At 33.9% G+C, this 17,217-nt stretch overlaps 2 protein-coding genes and 2 pseudogenes across 3 annotated transcripts; 3 read left to right on the top strand and 1 right to left on the bottom strand.

Annotated features, from left to right (window-relative positions):
• The first annotated feature begins 245 nt into the window (after positions 1-245).
• LOC145610962 (cysteine-rich receptor-like protein kinase 26 pseudogene) lies at positions 246-1,448 on the top strand (annotated as a pseudogene).
• Positions 1,449-2,704: 1,256 nt separating this feature from the next.
• LOC145611102 (uncharacterized) lies at positions 2,705-5,662 on the bottom strand (annotated as a pseudogene). Its single transcript, XR_014106330.1, has 4 exons — positions 5,526-5,662; positions 4,609-4,662; positions 3,953-4,036; positions 2,705-3,619 (listed from the first exon to the last, which is right to left on the bottom strand). The product of XR_014106330.1 is annotated as an uncharacterized LOC145611102 (transcript).
• On the top strand, positions 5,274-8,634 carry LOC145611094 (cysteine-rich receptor-like protein kinase 26). Its single transcript, XM_081666336.1, has 7 exons — positions 5,274-6,327; positions 6,430-6,573; positions 6,664-6,782; positions 6,866-7,076; positions 7,350-7,587; positions 7,679-7,832; positions 7,940-8,634. The coding sequence occupies exons 1-7, from the start codon at positions 5,505-5,507 to the stop codon at positions 8,267-8,269; spliced, it is 2,019 nt and encodes a 672-aa protein (XP_081522462.1). The 5' UTR covers positions 5,274-5,504; the 3' UTR covers positions 8,270-8,634.
• A 3,094-nt stretch (positions 8,635-11,728) lies between these two features.
• LOC145611096 (cysteine-rich receptor-like protein kinase 10) lies at positions 11,729-14,644 on the top strand. The gene is made up of 7 exons (XM_081666338.1): positions 11,729-12,580; positions 12,692-12,832; positions 12,930-13,048; positions 13,164-13,374; positions 13,462-13,699; positions 13,791-13,941; positions 14,037-14,644. The coding sequence occupies exons 1-7, from the start codon at positions 11,764-11,766 to the stop codon at positions 14,361-14,363; spliced, it is 2,004 nt and encodes a 667-aa protein (XP_081522464.1). The 5' UTR covers positions 11,729-11,763; the 3' UTR covers positions 14,364-14,644.
• The last annotated feature ends 2,573 nt before the right edge of the window (positions 14,645-17,217 follow it).

Below are 17,217 nucleotides of genomic sequence, written 5' to 3'. Positions count from 1 at the left end.
CCTAAGGAAGAAGAAGCTAAAAAAGTCAACCACAAAAATTAACAGTAAGCCAGAACACTACTTTTTTATAGAGTTATAAATTTTGGTTTTGTTGACTTAATTGATTTTAATTAGGTAGTTTAACTTTAATCTTTTATATATGTGACTGTTTATAGAAGAAGAAATTGAAACTCTCCAGTCTTTACAATACAGTATTGGAACCATCAAGGTTGCAACAGATGACTTTTCTGATAATTATTATCTTGGAGAAGGTGGAAGTGGTACTGTGTGTAAGGTAACATCAGTTCCTAAAATCTATCAAATAATCAATTCTGAACTAAAGTTAATTAATCATCTTCTCTATTTAAGGGGAAGCTGCCTGATGACCAAGAAATAGCAGTAAAGAGATTAGCAAGGAATTCAGTTCAAGGAGATGCACAGTTCAAGAATGAAATTCTGATATTAGCTAAGCTTCAGCATAGGAATCTAGTGAGGCTTCTAGGATTCTGCTTGGAAGAAGATGAAATGCTTCTAATTTACGAGTTTGTGATTAACAAAAGCCTTGACAACTTCCTATTTGGTTAGTAGGAAAAAATTTGTACTGATCATTCCTGCATGTTTTGCTCATAATAATCTGACATTTCTTAAAATGCAGATCCTATACATGGTAAATCCATGCCATGGGAAACACGTTACAAAATCATTAACGGCATTGCAAGAGGGCTTCTTTACCTTCATTAAGACTCTAGACTGCGAATTATTCATCGTGACCTTAAAGCTGGTAATGTTCTACTGATGCAGAATTCAACCCAAAGATTGCAGATTTTGGTATGGCAACTTGGCAAGGTTGTTTAACATTGACCAGACTCAAGCAGTGGCAAGCAGGATTGTTTTGAACCTAGTGAGTATCACTATATCACTATAATAATATCTATAAGCAAATATGATCAATTTTGTTATCCATTTTCAACTTTGAGACATGACACTTTGTTTATTCGGCAGTGGATATATGGCACCCGAGTATGTGCTCCATGGTCATGTCTCAATAAAGTCCGATGTCTTCAGTTTTGGTGTACTTATCCTAGAGATTGTAAGCGGCCAAAGGATTAGCTCTTTCCAAATTGGAGAAAATCCCGAAAATCTGCTTACTTTTGTAAGTGGACATGATCATCTTATTTGCATTCAGGTGATACAGGCATTGATTAATGACACAAAATAAGTAAGCTAACAATATATTTTCGGTGTCACAGGCATGGAAAAATTGGCTAGAAGGGAAATCTTGGAATCTTGTTGATCCTACATTATCTCCTGCATTTAGTACAGAGATATTGAGATGCATAGACATTGGCTTGCTGTGTGTCCAGCATAACATGGCAGACAGACCTACTATGTCTTTGGTTGAGCTTATGCTAATAAGTAGCTCTTCTCTTTCCCTCCAGGTGCCTTCCCAACCAGCTTTTTTCACTTGAAGCCATACACCATCTAATGAGACGTCTCAAGGGAATACCTCAAGTCAATCTACTAGAAGAATGTATGCATGTTCAATAAATGAGGTTTCTATGACAGAAATCTACCTTCTATAGTACAACACTATTACTTGAAGCTTCTATTAGTTGTACATCATAATGAACTGTTTATATGATTAAATTTTCGGTTTTTTTAGTCCATATGACTCTGATATAATCTATGAAAGCAAAAAAAACATGGACTTACAATTTAGTTGCTATGAACAGTTATGGCTGTACATAGAAGTGATGCAGAGGAAGAAGTACAGCAGCCAACTGAGAACAGCTTTAAAATTTAGCTGTAGAGGTGTAGTTTTTAAACAACCTTGTTCATTTTAAGGCATTTTAGGAAGATTAAGAGAAGTGTACAATTACATTGGTTCATTCGATCATTATTTAAGTATTGTGAAGGTTGAAAGACCCTATCAGTGAATCAAAGCCTTAACCTAAAATGTAAGAATATAGCTGCATAATTTCAATCAACTGGGATAAATGACAAGCATTGTTTGAAGGAAATGCAGAAGTTTCGTCAGAGATTTCAATCAACAGAGTAATTAAAGTCTTATAGTTCTTGCTAGACTAAAAAAATCACAAGTATATGTTGATGCTACAAGAGATGTAAGCTTCAAATTTTGAAAAATAACACAAGACACAAATCACACGATTAGCTAAGGGCTACATGACTACATCTCTCCATCTGAAATCACGTCAGTTACATTTTACACTACATAATCTATAGTTGTGCACCAATAGAAAGAAGTGGAGAAAATTATTGCATAAAAATGTGGACTAAGCCATAACATACAAAAATGTATGAATTCATGGAGATACTTGATGCTTCAATTACACTAACTTTACTTCTACTACCTATGTAATCTTACTGGTGCACGCTGTAGTAAAAAATTCAAGCATTCTATATTTCAGACAAACAAAGAAATATGAGTACACTTTGATCAAAACTGCAAAGCAACATGAACCTTTCATGGTTTAAAAAGCTTCTAAAATACATGTTTTGTTTTCTGAAATCAAGAATCATTGATATTAAAAAGGCTTCAATTCAAAGCGTTTATGTTATGACAAAGAAAGCTACAAAGACAGTCAAGACATGAGTACCCTGATTTACGTCTCGTTTTCCAGGATCATGCATCATTTGTTCACAGAATGAACATTATTCAAGAAAATAATGCAGAAAGCCGTGTAAGAACACAGATTAAAACATACTAACCTTCTTACAGTACTTTAGATCCTTCATAGGAGAACAGCCGAACTGCATATGAGTAGCTTGTTTCTGCAAGTTCTTCTTTACTTATCTCTAGCAGAGAAGCCACATAGGTCAGTACATCATGAATATTAGCTGGATGATTCAACATCCCTTTTGGCAATTTGTTTGCTTCTATATCAGCTTCTGACATGTCACTGCTATTCCTTAAACGCGGATTCTCTTCTAGTGTCTGAAGTTCAGGAGGAAGGGAAGGATCACCTTCCACCACATACAAATCACCCAAATTGAACTTAGGCAAGGCATCAGGGGCATCAGTCTCGAGCAGTATTCTATCAAAAGGCACTGCTTTCAGCATTTTCCTTGCGTTTTGTGATTCCATTGGCATAAGATGTCCAGAGAACGAAAAATAAGCACCAAGCCTTGCTAATTCAGGAACCATCTCAGCAGACCCTAAATAAGAGTGAAGAATTACTCCATCAGGAAACGGCCCAACTTCCTTCATCGCATCAAGAATCTCACCAAAGGCACGAACACAATGAACAGAAGCCGGCCTTTTCAGCTGTTTCTTAAACACTTCAACCTGAACATCATAATCAATCTATTTCCCTTTCAACCCTCTGTCAAGACCAATCTCCCGAACTAAACCCCAGTCCTTCTCCGAAACCCCATTAACCACAAAATAATCAATGCCAAATTCAAGAGACAAATTGATTAATCGTGAGGAGAGGTTTAAAATTCTTGGGTCTTGAAGGTGACAATGTGCATCAAAGAGTTTCATTGCCTCCCACCAACTTACACAACCTACACTCAAATCAATCACACTATGCTGTCCTTTAACAATGGAATTTCTGCTTCCTAAGAAAGAATCTATCCAAAAGTGGAAACTTGCAAATACTCCCAAGTTTAATTAGCCCTATAATTACATAACAATAATGCACAAAATGTTAATTTCATAAGCTAATTTTCATAACCAATTGAATCCCAGCAATATGATTAATAATGAACTTATTAGCCCTATAATTACATAACAATAATCCAACAAAACCCAATTCTTTTTATTGGACTAAATCAATAATTTCAATTCATTAAAACGCCTATAATTCGAATTATGATGAACTTATTAGGAGTATCTACAGAAATAATTAAAACCATCCAAGTTCCATTAATAAACAATAATAACTGCGAAATTCCACTGATAATTCAGATTAAAATACAAAAAATTAGGAGAAATATGGGAATTTGATACCTGAATATTTCGGTGTTGAGATGAAATATTTCTGCTGAAAATGATCTTCAGAAACCCGGCCAAAAAATGTCAACGATAATTAAACTGTTGCACAGTTGTTTCAGTTGTTTGATATAGATTGAAGGGAAGAACACAAAAAATAAAATACTCCGACCCGACTAAGTGGCCCGTAATGCCCATAATACCTGATATATTTTGAGGCCTGACCCGAATTTGGCTTGAAAAATCCAAAACTCCAAGGCCCAAAATTATGGTCAAGCCCATTATCTTAGAAAAAAATTTGGCCAATTCATCCCATTTATCATATCTAATTTAATTTCAATTTGGAAAAAAAAAAAAAAAAATTAGCAAATGAGATGATTTTAAGATTCGTATTTAATGTATATTTTTTAAATTTGAAAATCTCAAAATTTTATATTATTATGAAATTAAAGGTACTTCAACGATTAATAAATGCTATAAGTGCATACCTGGTAGCTATTTAACTACCAAAAGCATAATTGTAATTACTAATGACAAGGTTTTCATCTCAAAGAGGTATTTACAAGATTTTACATACTTCTCCCGTTAAATAATTATTGAAACATAGGGGTATTATTTGTGAGATGTAAAAAATTCCTTTGTTGCAATTAATATTTAACAGAGGAAGAACTTACAACAAAAATGGGTGAAATACCATGTGTTGAACCTGAAAAGGGGAATAATGAAACCTGAAAAAGGAAAATAATAAAAGATAAAAGTATATTTAATTAATATTTTTCATTAAAATAAAAAGGACGTCGACCAAACCACAATGTTCACAGTTTTCAATATGTTATTTTGCAGTTAGACATTTTAAAAGTAAAGGGGAGAATAAGGGATCCCCACCTCTAAGTATTTCTAGTGGGGATAAGGACAGACCCTAAGGATTGTTTTGAGAGGCGACCGCCATTATATAATACGAACGAAATAAACATATACGGAGTATTTTTTATTTATTTATTTATTTATCAAATTCACTCTATTATATTCCAAACCCAATGTTTAACTTTTTAGTAAGTCACTTAATTAGAAATTGATGTCCACTTCTTGTTGTCTAGCATGTTAGCAGCCTTCAGAAAGTTCTATCCACTAACCTTGAAATAGCAACCTCAGCTTATTTGTTGAGAAGTGAAAAGTTGAAAACTACCCCTCGGTTATAGTTGTTTTAATCATGAAAGTTGAATAATTAATCTTTTAATAATCCTTGTTTTACAAATCTTGATAATCACTAATTAATGCAATGAACGGTGGCAACTGGCAAGTGAAGTGACATAATAAGAGCACTTATAACAAGTAGATTTGGATACAAGTCATATGAGAATAGACCAACAATAATTTCTGGTCAACATATTGTGTAAATGTGTAATAACTAATTAGTAATTTAGTATAGTCTTGAAGAAACAACTTTTCAATCTCATTGACTAGTCTGTTAATCAAAATTGTTATCACCTTTCTTTCTTCCTTATCTTACTTTGTACTATTAATTTCTTCAACTTTTTTGCAACTCTTAACAAACAAATTTGATGCTAATATGGAGTTTTCAAATGTTTACCTCTTATTACTCAGTCTCATAGTTTGTTCAACCATACCCAAGTTTGTCTCAGCTCAGAGCCCGTTCCGCAGGCAGTGGTGCAGCGACACGACTTACGCACCAAATAGCACTTACCAATCCAACCTTCAGGCAGTTTTAAACTCTCTATCGACGGACACTCGAATCACCTACGGGTTTTACAATATGACAGCAGGACACGAACCGGACAAAGTGAGTTCATTAGCCCTATGCAGGGGTGATGTCCCTGTTAATACATGCCGGAATTGTATTAAAAACTCGGCTTCTTTGCTCATTAACACCGTTTGTCCTAACCAAATGGAAGGATTTGGGTATAGTGGATATTGCTCAGTATTTTTCTCAAATCGTTCTATTTATGGGAAAGTACAACATGTGGTAGACCCATGGTTCCTTGCAGATAGACCACCTGTTACGAATACTCGTGGTTTCAGTGATGCACTGTCTTTGCTGATGCAATCGTTGAAGAATCGAGCTGGTTCAGGTAATTCAGAGATGAAGTATGCTGCAGACAAGACTAATACATCAGGTGGTCAGAGTTTGTATGGTCTTGTGCAGTGTACACCAGATTTGTCAAAACGACGATGTATGCAGTGTAGTCAAGAGTTAATTGATATTTTCCCTTCGTGTTGTGTTCAGTCGAATTACACCGCTTCTGGAGTTATGCTTGTTTTACCGAATTGCTTTGTTCGGTATGATATCAACTCCTTCTATGGAGATGTGCCTAACGATCCCCTGCCTACATCGTCACTCAACATCAGTCCATCAAATAATGGTACTACTTCAGGTAATATCGAACACATAATAATTCATACATCAATTGTTCTGTGATTGTGCTTGAAATTAAATATTTTGTCAAGTAGTTTGGACTAATTATGATTTATGGTAGGTCGAAAAAATAACAAGACTCGTGTAGTCGGTATTGTTTCCATTGGACTTGGCGTGTCAACAATGTTACTTGCTACAAGCATCATCTTCAGCATCTTATTAAAAAAAAGAAAATTAAGGAATTCTTGGATGGTGAAATTTAGCAGTAAGATTTTTGGTTTAATTACATCTTTCTTTTATGTAATTTGCTTCTTGTATATAAAGTTGTAACTAACTTTGTTATTGATAAGTGCAGAAGATGAAATTGAGGCCTTAAAATCGTTACAATTTAGTCTTGGAGCTATGAAGCAGGCAACACAGAACTTTTCTGAGGATTATAAGCTCGGAGAAGGCGGATTTGGCTCTGTTTATAAGGTACTAATTCAATCAAACAACTACCTAGTATGACTTCAAGTAAATAAGCCATCTTTTTTTGAATTTCCTAATCATGTTTTCAGGGTGTACTTCCTGATGGACAAGAGATAGCAGTGAAGAAACTTGTAACAAACTCGGGGCAGGGCGATGCAGAGTTTAAAAATGAAATTCTGATATTAGCAAAGCTCCAACATAGAAATTTGGTGAGACTTTTGGGATTTTGCTTACATGGAAAAGAAATGATTCTCGTCTACGAGCTCGTTGCTAATAGAAGCCTTGATAAGTTTATATTTGGTGAGTGATGAACTCTCCCCTTAGTGTAAATTCATATCAAGTACTAGTAATGTCATGCTAATACAGCAGAGGTACTAGTAATTCTATCAAATTCCCGGTAGAAATAAAGATTATATATACAAGTAGTTGTGACAGAATGATGGTACGTTAAATAGTTGTGGTGTACTAGTATAATACAGTAGATGATTTGGGATATGTAGAATTTGGTACCTCTATTAATTTTCATTGATCAATATGATTGTCTATAATTCTGATACATGTTATCAAATGTAGATCCATTGAGTCGTCAGTCTATGCAATGGGAAACACGGTACAAAATCATAAATGGCATAGCTAGAGGGATCTTGTACCTTCATGAAAATTCTAGACTTAAAATCATACATCGGGACCTCAAAGCAGCAAATATTCTCCTAGACGAGGATTTCTATCCTAAAATCGCAGATTTTGGTATGGCAAGGTTATTTAACTTTGATCAAACTCAAACACAAGCTAGCAAAATTGTCGGTACCTTGTAAGCATCCAAAATCTTGAATCTCGATCTATTAATGGCTTATGCTTTTATGATTTTTTTGTACAAGAATTAAGATATATTGTTTTTGCAGAGGTTACATTTCTCCTGAGTATGCTCTTCAACGTCAAGTATCAGTAAAGTCAGACGTCTACAGCTTTGGTGTACTCGTGCTAGAGATAGTAAGCGGGCAAAGGATTACTTCATTTTTTTACGATGAAGAGAATCAAGAAAATCTCCTTAGCTTTGTAAGTTACCTAATAAAAATTTGACATACTACGTATTTTTGATGACTTTCTTTCTTTTACAATGTTACAAAAATTCATATATATGGCATTGCAACATTGGTTTATAGGCTTGGAGAAGTTGGACTGAAGGCAATGCTTGGAATCTGGTAGATCCTGTAATACCACCCGGTTCTAGTACCGAGATAATGAGATGCATCCACATCGGTTTGTTGTGCGTCCAAGACAACCCTGCTGACAGGCCAACAATGTCTGCAGTCGATCTTATGTTGAGTAGTGATTCTGTTACACTTCAAGTACCGGCGCAACCAGCATTTTGTACCGAGAGCCAAAATCTACCCGATATGCTCTTAGAGTGGAGCACAACAACTAAGTCGAGCATAAGATCAGAGGGAGGTTCAATAAATAATGTTACAATAACAGAGTTGCACCCTAGATAATGGAGCTTAAGATGTCCTTTGAAAGTATCGAAGGGATGCCTGGAATTAATTGTCACGTCAATAGTACAAATTAAATTAAATCATGTTGTGACAATAAAATTTAGACAAACACGTGAATAAATTGATGTATTGTGAGTTTAGCCTTGTAATAAAACAAGGTTGTTTTGCGTCGCAATTTATCATAAATAGTCCGCCTAGGTATTAATTAAGAATACAATGATTTGAATTTTTTTTCTTTTTTTTGGTTCATTTGTATCAATAGTTAGGACTTAGGAGATATGGAGTGACTTTCTGTTATCTTTGTGAAGTTGCTTTGATTTGAGCTCAAATTCTTCACTAATAAAATTATACAAAAACTGTACTGACTCAATTTGTTCAGTTAAATTATTGTAAGAATTATATTTCGTATTTCAAATAATATTAGAAATTGGTCCTACTACGTCCTAGAGTTTAGGCCTTAGGCCGGGTACTACTAGATCAATTGATCAAGGTAATTTCGTTCCTTTAACTTGACTCGTGAAGTCGTTATCCATTTTTGTTTGTGTCATTTTTTGGCTTCTTATTAATACGTATTAGTTTATTACCTTGTACCTTGTATTATAGCTTCACATGAAGATTATTACTACGTATTTTTTTTACCCACGGGTCATGAAGGACAAGAGCATGATAATTTGACAATGAATATACTACCTCCGTTACATACTATTTGCAACGATTTGACATAAAGTAGAGAGGAAAAATGTCTAATCGTTGCAAATATGTCAAATCGTTGCAAATAATATGTAACGGAGGTAGTACAAGAAAAGAATTGATAAACATTGTAATAAGACTATTAGTAAATAGACTCTTGTGGAACAAAAGCTTTATCGTCACAAGACTCACTACCAATCAATCTATCATGTTTCGTATGCGTATAGAGTTACACAAAGTCTTATATGTGGCTGGCCACACCGTGTGGCAAGGGTTACTTCGTTAGCGTAATAGGGGTTACTTAATCAGTGTTAAAAGGGTTACTTTGTCAGTGCTATACAATTACTCAGTTAGTATTACAGGGGTTACTCATCTAGTATTACAAGGATTACTTGGTCAGTTTTATATGGGTTACTTTGTTCTTTTATAAGTGGCCACATGGTGTGGCTGGCCACACACAAGACGGGCTGATAGAGTTATAGGCGTATAAGATGCTCCCCTATTTGCGGGGTTTGTTGATAAACCATATTCTCTCTACATTGATTTGCACATATCATGCATGTATGTACTCCATAGATTTTTTGAGATATTGTCACATACTCACAACCAATCAAATCATCATATTACATGTACGTACAAACTTATGTAGGCACAAGTTGTTCCCTTATTCGTGGGGTTTATTAATAAACCACCATATTCCCTTGTTTCACAATCAACATAACATTGATGTGGGGATTTCTTTGAGATTAAGTTGTGAACAAACATGAAATATATTTTGATTATTCTAAATAACATTAATTAAAAATAGGAGGCTTTAATTTTTTTTTTTTGCTTTTGGGATCTTACTTTATTATTTCAATGTTGAATTTCAGTTTAGCCTAAAGACCAAAATTCAAACTAAGCTCATCCATATTAAAAGTTATTAACTAATACTTCCTCCGTACCTTAATACAAAGTCACTTTCTAGCATTTATTATTCACATAATAAAAAGAAAGAAACTTTTAATTTAGAGACGGAGGGAGTAATAAATTAATATTACTGATTCGTAATAATTCGAAGATGACACCATTTAGGCATTTAATACAATTATTAAGCCTACTCCTCTTAAATACTTGGTGCGATTGTGCCCATCTTTTTACGTCAACGATGCTGTCAACTGTTTATTGTGGACTCGTCAATTCTTTCCTTTTCCCATTGAAGAGAGGGGCACTACTTTAGTACTTTTACTTTCTTCCTAAGTTGTTCCACAATTTGACTTCTTTTGGATGCCCTACTTATTACTCCGTAGAAGTTATTTTAAAATTTCGAAAAAAAAAAAAAAAACTTTACAAATTTATAATTATTTTTAGTGAGAAATTTCAGCTTTAAATATCGAAATCATATTTCCACACACAAATTTTCAATTTCTTTGACAAAGATTAATTTACTTTTTCATTATTAGAATTTTATCCAAATGACTTTGTTTTTTTTTTTTTATATGCATCGGTTTGACCGGCATATTTGCCGAGACGCTACTTTGTCCATAAATATCTTTAATTGTGTATTAGTAAAAATTGTAACAAAATTATATTATGAAACTAGACATTATGATGAATCTAATGATATATAATATTATAACATTTATTCTTTTTTTAGAGATGAAAAAATTAAGTCAACCATGGTATGTGAATAGTGCAATTGTCAAAGTAATGCATATAAAAAAAACGGAGGAAGTACTAAGACTCTAAGAGTATAAGGGTCTATTCACTTCAGCTTAATTTCAGTTGAGTTCAGTTCAGCTCCAATCAGTTCATGTTAGTTCAGCTCCTAATTTTCTTCTCTCATACAAGTATAATATTCAACTCAGTTCAGTTTCGTTCCTAATTTCCTTCTCTCATAAAATATTCATCTCCAATAAGTTCAAATTTAGTTCAGCTCAATTCAATAAATATAAACGGACCCTAATTTTCCCACCTTTAACTAATCGTTTGTTGTAACGTGTTCCCTTTGGATGACCGTTTACCAATTTTGCACCCAATAAATTTAAAATAGAGCTTATCTTTTGTCTTATGGTGGAAATGAAGCATGCTAATGGAAATGTAATTATTCAATGACTTAACAATTATTTAATATAGTCAAATATGTTAGTTTTCTTCTTCCTAATAATTACTCCCAATTCACATATGCATGTGTGTTAAAGATGTATAGAATAAGATTAAATTCATAGATTACAGTATCACACCCAATTAAAATTTAAAAAAGTAACAATTCTCATATAGGACGAATCTTATGTAACAAATGGCACACTAATCCATGGTGTCGCACCTAGCTCCGCCACCAGCAAACACCCTCATTGATCTGAATCGTAAAACCAACTCAACAAGCCCATAGTTCCATACTATGCTCCACTTGTGGAGTAATGGATGAGTGCATTCTTTTATTAACGGAATGTCGGAGTGGCGGCTTTGACCAAATGCATTCTAGATTTCTGAATATTTATAATACGTTATACCATAGATAACATAAAATTAAACCATTTTTTTACTCCAAAAATTCTCACAATATAAAACTAACACTAATAAAGTAATAAGTACTCCGTAATAACTAATCATTTTATTCCTGCTAGTTGTTTACTCCGTAAACAATTAGCAACAGAATAAGGCAACTTCGTTATGACCCGTTTGATAAGGACCCGTGACCGGATTTACCCTTTTCGTCATATAATATTTATTTATGACCCGATTTACCCTTTTTGTCATTTAATATTTATTTTATTATTTATAGTACTCTGTTAGCTACCATCTGAAGCACATTCACAGCAAATATGAAATTAACCAAATTATTCTTCTTAGTATTTGTGGTTCAACTATTTTATGTAATCCCCAAAACTTCGGCTCAATTATTTGAGTTTCTCTATAGTAGGTGTGGAAACAATCAATCCACTCCAAATGCTTATCTAACAAACCTTAAAACAACCCTCAATTCTATGTCTTCAGACACCCAAATCACCTATGGCTACTATAACTTCACCGCCGGTCAACAACCCAACAAAGTCGAAGCCATGGCTCTCTGCAGGGCCGATATCTCAGTCGATGATTGTCGTGATTGTGTCAGTTCTTCTGCTTCTAGTCTGCTTTCAGTCTGTCCTAACAGTATGCAGGCGTTCGGGTATTCTGACAACTGTGTAATATATTACACAAACATCAGTCTGTTTCATGTTTTAACAGATAGCCCATTTTGGGCTGTTCGGTTTGATGGCAGTATTACTGATGATATCCCCAAGTTTAACAGTTCGCTTACTACGTTAATGACCTCTTTGCAAAACAAGGCGTCCTTAGGTAATTCTGTTCTTAAATTTGCTACCGGAAACACGAAAGTCACTGCAAATCAATCCTTGTATGGTCTAGTTCAGTGTAGTCCTGACTTGACTAGGCTCGACTGTGTTAAGTGTGTGCGAAATCTCACTTTGAGTGTTTTCACAAAGTATTTTATCACAACTAGTCCTTTATTTATGGCTAAAGGAGGAAGAGTAGTTTCGGCTAGTTGCAATCTTCGGTATGAGCTCTATCCTTTCTATAAGAATGTAACTTACATAGCTACTCCACCTGCCTCCAACAGAAATGCTACTTCTTCTGCACAAGGTAATAAGAAAATATGTTTAAAAATTATGATTATCTGGTTAATTTAGCTCTCTTTCAGTATTATAAATAGTCCTAACTTGTATCATGGATTTGTGTTCTGTTTTTTTGTAGGTGCAAGTAGTAGCAAGTCACATAAATTCATTGCTATCGTTGTTCCGATTATTGGATCCTTAGTACTCATCCTTATCATAGCTTCCATCTGTGTCTTTGTACGAAGGAAGAAGCAGAGAAAGTTTTCTGGAAATTTTGACAGTAAGCAAGAATTTTAATCTATTAGACAAGTAGCAGTCCAAGTTTAAAAGTAAACTATAAAGCTAATCTTATAATATTGTTCATATGATTTGCATAGAGGAAGAAATGGACACTCTTCAATCCTTACAATTCAGTACTGGGGCAATCAAGGTTGCAACAGAGAACTTTGCTGTTGAAAATATGCTCGGAAAAGGTGGATCCGCCACTGTTTACAAGGTGATTGTTCAGTTCAACACCAAAAAATCTCGCATCGGCTTGTATTGTCTAGGATTTATACCGTCAAATGCAAGAACTATTAAGAATGAATCTTTGTTTTTTTTTATATAATCAGGGAAAGCTGACTGATGGGCAAGAAATAGCAGTGAAGAGGTTCGAACGGGATGCAGTTCTAGGGGAAGAGCAGTTCAAAAATGAAATTCTGACCCTAGCCAAGCTGCATCACAGGAATCTAGTGAGACTTCTAGGATTCTGCTTGGAAGAAGATGAAATGCTTCTTATCTATGAGTTTGTCATCAATAAAAGCCTCGACGACTTCATTTTTGGTTAGTATTTACTGCTTACAGTTGTCCTATCTTCTCTTTTCTAAATGTAATTTGGCAAAATCATCTAAGGCTTGTACATAATTACAGACCCAGAGCACCGTGCATCTATGCACTGGGAAACGCGCCTTAAAATCATTAATGGCATTGCTAGAGGACTCCTATACCTCCATGAAGATTCACAACAGAGGATTATACACCGTGACTTGAAAGCTGCTAATGTTCTGCTAGACGCTGATTTTATTCCTAAGATAGCAGATTTTGGCCTAGCAAAGTTGTTTAAGACTGACCAAACTCAAGCAGTGACAAGCAAAGTAGTTGGTACCCAGTAAGTATCATATCATAGCAGCTTTAATTCAATTACTATTAATTGTTTGAAACCTTAACTTTGAAAGATGATATTAGTTTGGTTGTTACAGTGGTTACATGCCACCTGAGTATTTGATCCAAGGTCAGGTGTCATTGAAGTCGGATGTCTTCAGCTTTGGTGTACTTATTTTGGAGATTGTAAGCGGCCAAAAGATTAGCTCTTTCCAAATTGGAGAAAATCAGGAAAATCTGCTTGCTTATGTAAGTCTGATCATTTTTATTCTTACCACTCAACTTATATATAAATCGATTAACACAAATCAAACTTTCTTAACATTGAAATTACGATTTCTAAGGCATGGAAAAACTGGCAAGAAGGCAAAGCGTGGAATCTAGTAGACCCTGCACTATCCCCTGCATTTAGTGCTGAGATACTGAGATGCATACACATCGGTTTGCTGTGTGTTCAGAATAACATGGCCGATAGACCAACTATGTCTTCGGTTTCTCTCATGCTAAGTAGCAACACTATGACCCTGGAAGTGCCTTTGCAACCAGCGTTTTTCAAACAAAACCGTCCCATGCTACTAAGTGAACCTTCACAAGACAATTCCTCAGATCAATCAAATAGCAGATCATTGTCAGTTAATGACGCTACTGTGACAGAGCTCTACCCTCGATAATAGAGAATTAGGTCCATTCAAGGGTATATACTGCTAAGTTATTAACTGTGTCTGCAGTTTTATAAGATATGCATACTACAGTATTACTTTTTGTTGCATATAATAGCCAACTTTTAGGTGGTTTTGTATATACTACATAAAATTCTAATAGTTTAAGATCTATTTTTGTAATAACTGTGTTGTTACACTGTATGATGTTTTGTAGAGACCCTCCCAAAGTGATGCTAAATATGGGAAGAAAATTTACAATTGCATCATCATGTAGACTATAGACATTAACATATTGTATTCTACAGATATGAATCATCAGAAAAGAAAACGCACACACAGATACTTTAGGATCCACATCGAAGTAGAATCATTTGTTGTGTTAACATATAATAATGTCGAGGAAAACCAGAGAACCATTATTAAAATTATGTTTTGTTCACAAGGGAAATTATCGAGTATCATTATCATTCATTAACATGATGGAAATAAACTGTGTAAAAGAATCCTAAATAGAGTTTTCAAGCATCATAATCAATCAGCCTCTTAAGTAACAGAGCTTTCATGTAATGGAATAACCTGCCATTCACATTAGTGAACACCTCTGTAAAATGAGCATTACTTGCACTCAAGGCTTGAGGAAGCTGTCTCTTATACGGAAAAGCTGGAGGCGCTGTCAGAGATGGCACAACAGCTGACTGGCTACTGAGCATAGACAAAATTGATGCAATTGCCGGCCGTCTAGCTGCATCTTCCTGAACACACAATAATCCAATATGGATGTATCTTTCAATTTCAGGGATTGACAAATTTTGTTTATCCCCCCTACACTATATAGCCTATAGGCTGCAAATTCTTAACAATATCTTGTGTATTGGTGCCATAATGATAAAGCTAATACTTCAAAATTCTATAGTACTTGGTTAGAAGATTACAAATTGCTATGAATTACAGTATATAATTCAACTGATGATGAACTTATTACTTTATTAGGAGTTTCTACAGAAATAGCTAAAATCATCCAAGTTCAATAATAAACAATAATAACTGCGAAATTCCACTGATAATTCAGATTAAAATACAAAAAATTAGGAGAAATATGGGAATTTAATACCTGAGTATTCGGGGTTGAGATGAAATATTACTGCTGAAAATGATCTTCTGAAACCCGGCCAAAAAAAGTTGACGATATTTACACTGTTGCACAGTTGTTTCAGTTGTTTGATGTTTACTCAGACCCGACTAAGTGGCCCGTAATGCCCATAATACCCGATATTTTTTTGGCCTGACCCGAATTTGGCTTGAAAAATCCAAAACCCCAAGGCCCAAAATAATGGTCAAGCCCATTATCTTGGCCAATTCATCCCATTCATCAAATCTAATTTAATTTCAATTTGACCAAAAAAAATAAAATATCAAATGAGATGATTTTAAGATTCGTATTAATGTGTATTTTTTAAATTTAAGAATTTCAAGATGTTATTATGAAATTAAAGGTACTTAAACGGTTAATAAATGCTACAACTACCAAAAGCATAATTGTAATTACTAATGACAAGGTTTTAATTATCTCAAAGAGGTATTTGTAAGATTTTTTATACTTCCACCGTTAAATAATAATTGCAACAAAGGAGTATTATTTGTGAGATGTCCAAAATTCCTTTATTGCAATTAATATTTAACGGAGGAAGAACTTACAACAAAAATGGGTGAAATACCATGTGTTGAACCTGGAAAGGGGAATAATAAAAGATAAAAGTATATTTAATTATTATTTTTTTTTATTAAAGTAAAAAGGACATCGACCAAACCACAATGGTCATGGTTTTTAAACCATTATTTTGCGGTTAGACACTTTAAATGTGAGAGGGAGAATAAAGGATCCCCATCTCTATGTATTTCTTAGTGGAGATAAGGACAGACCCTAAGGATTGTTTTGAGAGGCGACCGCCCAGGGTCTAATCAGACTAGGGACCTTAAAATTAATTTTTTTTTTATTATATATTAAGTATAAATATTGCAATTCATTACAAGTTCAAATCTATATCTATATCTATCTATACTTTTAGTATTTAAAAACACAAACCACAAATCTATACTAAGCCACATGTCACCATAATCACTCATATGTCACATGTCACCTCTTTTAATCCTTTTTTTTTAAATTCCAATTTTAATATAAAAACAAAATATATAAATAATGTTCGAGTCTTTAATCTTTATGCATTCTAAAACTTACAAATTTAAGTAAGAAAATTAAGTGTTTCATATTTAATACTCCCTCGGTTTTTTTTTTTTTTTTGTTTTTAATATGCATCACTTTCCTTTTGTGGGTGTTTTTTTTATATGCATCACTTCTATATTTGGTAAAGTTATACTATATTTTATTATTTCTCTCTCTTACTTTAAACCCCACTCAAACTATTTTATCATTTGTCTCTCTTCTATGTCCCCACTTAGATAATAAAATATTTGTTCTCTCTTACATACTTTCTCTTTCATAATCTTCATCATACTTTTATTATAATAATTTTACTCACACACAATATTATATTTATCTCCTAAAACTATGCGCATTTCCAAGTGATGCATTTAAAAAAAAAAAAGGAGTATAATAAATTAAAATTAAACTAATTAGTGCTCATTATATTTACAATAAAATGGTCTTTTCATCTCCTAAACATAAATATAACTTATAATAGACTTGGATACAAGTCATATGAGAATACACCAACAATAATTTTCTGGTCAACATATTGTGTAAATGTGTAATACAAGTAACTAATTAGTAATTTCCCATAATGAGGATGCCCCAATTTCTCATGGTGAGAAACAAATTTTGTTTCTCACATGGCATTTTCGTAAA

Source organism: Chenopodium album, chromosome 24 (genome assembly GCF_948465745.1).
Source record: "Chenopodium album chromosome 24, dcCheAlbu1.1, whole genome shotgun sequence".
NCBI classification, from domain to species: Eukaryota; Viridiplantae; Streptophyta; class Magnoliopsida; order Caryophyllales; family Amaranthaceae; genus Chenopodium; species Chenopodium album.
This window is presented reverse-complemented; position numbering and strand designations above follow the sequence as displayed.

What these genes read in the sequence shown, in the direction of transcription:
- LOC145611094 (XM_081666336.1), top strand. Translation starts at nt 5,505, where the DNA reads ATGGAGTTTTCAAATGTTTACCTCTTATTACTCAGTCTCATAGTTTGT. An exon ending in AAATAATGGTACTACTTCAG is followed by an intron (nt 6,328 to 6,429) that starts GTAATATCGAAC and finishes GATTTATGGTAG; the next exon opens with GTCGAAAAAATAACAAGACT. An exon ending in GATTTGGCTCTGTTTATAAG is followed by an intron (nt 6,783 to 6,865) that starts GTACTAATTCAA and finishes TCATGTTTTCAG; the next exon opens with GGTGTACTTCCTGATGGACA.
- LOC145611096 (XM_081666338.1), top strand. Translation starts at nt 11,764, where the DNA reads ATGAAATTAACCAAATTATTCTTCTTAGTATTTGTGGTTCAACTATTT. An exon ending in CCTCGACGACTTCATTTTTG is followed by an intron (nt 13,375 to 13,461) that starts GTTAGTATTTAC and finishes ACATAATTACAG; the next exon opens with ACCCAGAGCACCGTGCATCT. An exon ending in AGGAAAATCTGCTTGCTTAT is followed by an intron (nt 13,942 to 14,036) that starts GTAAGTCTGATC and finishes ACGATTTCTAAG; the next exon opens with GCATGGAAAAACTGGCAAGA.